The sequence below is a fragment of the Octopus bimaculoides genome, chromosome 5, assembly GCF_001194135.2.
Source record: "Octopus bimaculoides isolate UCB-OBI-ISO-001 chromosome 5, ASM119413v2, whole genome shotgun sequence".
NCBI lineage: Eukaryota > Metazoa > Mollusca > Cephalopoda > Octopoda > Octopodidae > Octopus > Octopus bimaculoides.
This window is the reverse complement of record NC_068985.1, coordinates 43531043-43536179: the sequence shown is the minus strand read 5'-3', so window position 1 is coordinate 43536179 and position 5137 is coordinate 43531043. Positions and strand designations below refer to the sequence as shown.

Genomic DNA, 5137 nt, shown 5'->3' with positions numbered 1-5137 from the left:
AAAGACACCATTTTGAGCGTGGCCGTGGCCGTTGCCAGTGCCGCCTAACTGGCCTTCGTGCGGGTGACACATAAAAGCATCCACTACACTCTCTGAGTGGTTGGCGTTAGGAAGGGCATCCAGCTGTAGAAACTCTGCCAAATTAGATTGGAGCCTGGTGTTGCCATCCGGTTTCACCAGTCCTCAGTCAAATCGTCCAACCCATGCTACCATGGAAAGCAGACATTAAACGATGATGATGATATATATATATATATATATATATATATATACGGGTTTCTTTCAGTTTGCATCTACCAAATCCACTCACAAGGCTTTGGTCGGCCCAAGGCTATAGTAGACCACACTTGCCCAAAGTGCCAGGCAGTGAGACTGAACCCAGAACTATATGGTTGGGAAGCCAGTGTGATTGTATGTATGTTTGTGTCTCCCTGTATTGACATTGCATGATTGTTGTAAATGAATGTCATTCATTTCCAATATTCTGTGAAAACATGTCTGGCCATGGGGAAATATTACCCTGCTTGGAAGCAAGTATGGGTTGGCAACAAGAAGGGCATCCAGCCATGGAGACTATATTTCAATATATTCCGTCCAATCAATGCAAGTATGGAAAACTGCATGTTAAAATAGTGATTATGATTAAGAGTCCTGTGATGAAGGCTGGGAAGTATAATACATCTACATATGGATCTCTTGCCCAATATATACTGGTTGAGTTCACATAAGCTTGCCCTGCCCTTTGATACCCTCTCATTTCTCTGTCAGTCATCTGTATATCACTCATCCCTATTACACATCTCTGACACTCAACACTTTCTCTTACTAACTGTGCTATGCTACTCCTGTAAAAAGCCCCTCCACCACAAACCTAGATGCAATACAGTTGGTTATTACCCTTTCTGTACTACCAGTCATTATTCCCTCTCTTCAGGCCACTCATTATTGACATCCATAACTCTACCTTCTCTTCTCCCACCCTTCACTTCAATAATACTGTTGTTCCCTTCAATCAACCAGCCATCCTGATTTCCTTCTCTCATCACTCTGCTATTTACCCTCTTCGTCATGCTGTCTTGGGAGAACTGACACAGCATAAAGTAATAATGACTTTTACAGGGTTGAAGACAACCTCATACTGCTGTTGACATGATAAACTATGCCCAGCACCTCAGCAAATGGTTTTCAGAGATGTATGTAGATAGTGCAAGGTTGAGAGGACTCTTTAGTCTTGTTGAGGTATGACATCTTTAGTAGTGTTGGTATCACAATAAAATGCATCCAGGCACTCTTGTAAAATGGTTGATGTTTGGAAGGACATCCAGCCATAGAAACCAAGCCAAAAAGGAAACATATGAGAGACACATATTCCTCTGATCTCTCTTGAAGGACAGTAACTTCAATGAAGTACTGACTTGGACTATAATGACTCATCTCACCCATATCAGCATGGAAAAATAGATGCAAAAAGTAGAAGAGGAAGATGGGAGTCCTTTCAATATGTGCTCACCACTTATAAAATGTAAATAAAACAACTTTGTTAGTTGACAACTTATGAAACATGAAATATACCTAAACAGGAAATATACCTATAGTTGATATAGATTACAACAGGATTGCTTAATATTGTTATTGTTAGCTTACCAGACAAGGTGCTTAATGGCATTTCCTCTAGCTCTTTACATTCTGAGTTCTAATGCTACCAAGGTCAGCCTTGTTTGCCATGCTTTTGGGGTTAAAATAAGTACCAGTTGAGTTCTGGGGTCAATGTAATCAACTTCCCTATCCCCTCAAAATTGCTGGCCTTGTAACAAAATTAGGGGAAAAAAATTAATAATATTGTTTATTTAATCGTTTTTAAAACATTTTTATTTTTTATTTTTCCAGGTTATTTCCATAGTTTTCTTTTCCTCGGCACTGACTGCACTTCACCCATCATACATAAACTTTTGTATCGTTTGCAAAATTCAAAAGAAAATTTGAATCTAAATGATACTGCTCTTATTTGTGAAGCCCTTCGAATATTTCCCCGTGGGGACTTCAAAGTATGGAGTCGGGTTTTGAAGTGTCTTGACATCATATTGAAAGAGACTGATATCTCTTCTCCTGATTTCGATGTTTATGACCTCAGTCGAACTGTCACCAATATCCGACACATATCTACATCTGAAAAATTGAACACTGTTTTGAATCTTACCCACCAAGTAGTCCTCAACAATGGTGAAAACTTAAATATCCTCCAGCTTGGCGCTTGTCTCAGGATGTACAGACACCTCTCGTTTCTAGCGTCACCTTATTATAGGGAGGGGAACAAAGAGAATGCCAGTCATATTGTTGACTTATTAATACCAAAGTTGCCTATGTTAACCTGTGCAAACTTTGCTGATGTTTGTCATGTGATGAAAGTGATGGGCATCTACGATGAGTCAACCAGCAGGAAGTTCCAGAAGCAAGCACTCAAGATTCTTCATTCAGAGACCCTTAAAATTAGTGAACTCGTCAACTTATGTTATGCTTTCAATTACATGTTAATGCATAACGACCGTTATAAAGTCGAATCTGCACTGTATAAAGACCTTAGTGATGCTGATGTCTTGTTGCTAAGCAACATAGCAGACATCTTAATAGATATAAAATGCAACAACAGTGATCTAATTATATATTATTTTGAAATGATTAAACAACACATTGATAATCTTAAAAATTATGTGACAAGATTCTTCAAAGTATTTAGATTTGTGAACAGGTAAGTTTTATTTCATACTGACTTACTGACAACCTGAGTTGAAATGTCTATATTTAGAGACTGACTTATTACTATTGTGTATTTATTTGTAAGAGTCGTTTCGCGAGTCTGAGCATTGACTTTTTGTAGAACTTTAAAATACTGAATTGTCGCAAATTGAATAATAAATGGGGCAATTTGATTGGTTAAAATTAGTATATAAAAAAAAAACTACACAGGTAGTCCAGATTTTGATTTTGCTTCACCCAATCAGCAGTTATGTCAGAATTATCATGTACTTGCAAAAAAGGTAGATGTATTAGTTGTCGAGGATGTTACAGATATGGATGTACATGTCATGGAGATAATAAACGCAACGAAAATGTAAACACATGTGCCACAAAGAGAATACGACTTATATTAAAATTGAATGTAGAAGACTAGAATTATTAACCTGTGCAACCCAGCTCAAAAATGGATTTAAGTCTTTTGTTACCAACCCACCTGAGACTGTCCCCATTTCTATGATACAAACTTCTTGTTTTAAAGCAATCTAAATTCAAATTCCTATCAAGATTTCATGTTAATTTATGTTACAAACACCAGATTAATAATGGCAAAGTTATTTTACTAAATTTTCTGTCATTTTCATAATTAACTGGAACAATAACTGTGTGTTTTATCAGAAATATAGTTATGAAAGGTATAAAAATAAATAACCAACAGACCAAGAGAAGCTTTTAGGATTTTACTTTTCTTTGTTCCCAATATTTTATATTAAATCTATGTCTTTCTTTCACCTGTCTCAATGTCTATTCTGAGTTTTATGTTTTTTGTGTTTACTTTTACAGGAATCAAATTAACCATCAAGATAGCTTTCTCTTCCGGGAGATACTCAACCTACTCAATTCCCAACAAGGACTCAGTGTTTGGACTATAAGTACTCTTTCTTCTTTTCTCCTTCCCCAATGTAAACCTGTCATCCCAGAATTATTAATGAACAAACTGCTCGCTATTATACCACAGAGTGGCATAAATGATATAGCACTAATCCTGTCAGGAATCAACAAGATGAAACGACCCTGGGTTCGCCAAATGTATCAACAGGTGCTGCAACTACAGACAGCTCTATATCAGAATGTAGAGGGCCGATTAGATGAGGTTCAGAACATTGATGTCCTCATTCAGATGGTACAAGTGTTATATGTGAAGAATGAGATAAAGGAAACAATGTTATTGGAAAATTTAATGAAGAGAATAACAGACTTCATGGATTCTTTCAATCCTAAACAGTTCCGTTACGTTTATAACCTCTTATTCCAGGTTAGTGTGATGTCTACTTTCTTCATTTATGGTTCTAGGTAATATACTGAAAATGGAATAAAATGGAATTGAGGTGCTATTGATGTTGTTGTTTAACCCTAGGTTTGAGCAGATCAAAAGTACTCCAATCATGACTATACCATCTGTTTGTAAACCAGAGAGTATATTGTCTTTTCCATTCCATTTTTTTAAGACTGTACAGTACAATTTGAGGGACATTTTTCACTGCTATTTGTAATATAATGAGCAACCATGTATAAGTTCCCTTCCATTTAAGAGTGTTGCTGGGAAAAGTGTATATTTGGAGCTTTGGGCTGGAATGTCTTGCAAACAAGACATATTCCAACCCAAAGCTCCGTGCAGGATTTTAGTCCCGTCTATTTGTTGTGTGCATTTTAGTCACCTCTGTTTGTTCTTTGTAGTTGGGAAGATGTAGCGGTGCTTATTCTTGCTTTCTTTGCATTAAATGGTTTGGGGGAAAACAACTAGAGCAACAAGGCATCAGATAGTCGCCTTGCCAGTGAAAAATTTTAGGTCCAATATGGTTTGCACAGCACCTCACAGACCTTCTCCACTCTACTGACACGATCCAAAGATGAGCCAGGGTAAGATATTCAGTGCTAATATGGGGTGAAAGCACAGGAATGTAGGAGCACCATGATCTCAATCACAAGCAAAAGATGCTCAAAATGTTCAATGCCATTCCTTGTTTATCCAGTTTTATATCAGAGTGACCTTCTCCTAGAGATATGCTTTTGCAAAAGCTAAGGGGTGCCTCATTCCCAGAGATCTTCCAGCACGCTAGACACCAAGCCAGAGTTTCTGAAGACCTGTGATATTGCTAGATAGTAGTTGAACCAACACTAGGTTCATCCATCCTTTTGACAGGTCTTGTTTTTAGTCTACTGGGTTTCTAGTAACTCTCCCCACCAGGGAAGCTGAACAGTAATGTTGGTTTAGTCGCCGACAACCTGACCATGCAACACGTTATACTGGATTCCATGTTACCTGTAGCACTCATGAAAGTCCTTACAAGTGACCTGATACACACGCACACACACACACACACACACACACACGCACATATAT

General features: G+C 37.7%; 1 protein-coding gene across 1 annotated transcript in view; it reads left to right on the top strand.

Moving 5' to 3' along the window:
• LOC106881290 (FAST kinase domain-containing protein 1, mitochondrial) overlaps positions 1-5137 on the top strand; it is a 32699-nt gene that overhangs the window by 6280 nt on the left and 21282 nt on the right. Inside the window, exons 3-4 of the mRNA XM_014931623.2 lie at positions 1888-2746; positions 3577-4048. Coding sequence (XP_014787109.1) covers positions 1888-2746; positions 3577-4048 — 1331 coding nt within the window. The remainder of the gene's footprint in view (positions 1-1887; positions 2747-3576; positions 4049-5137) is intronic.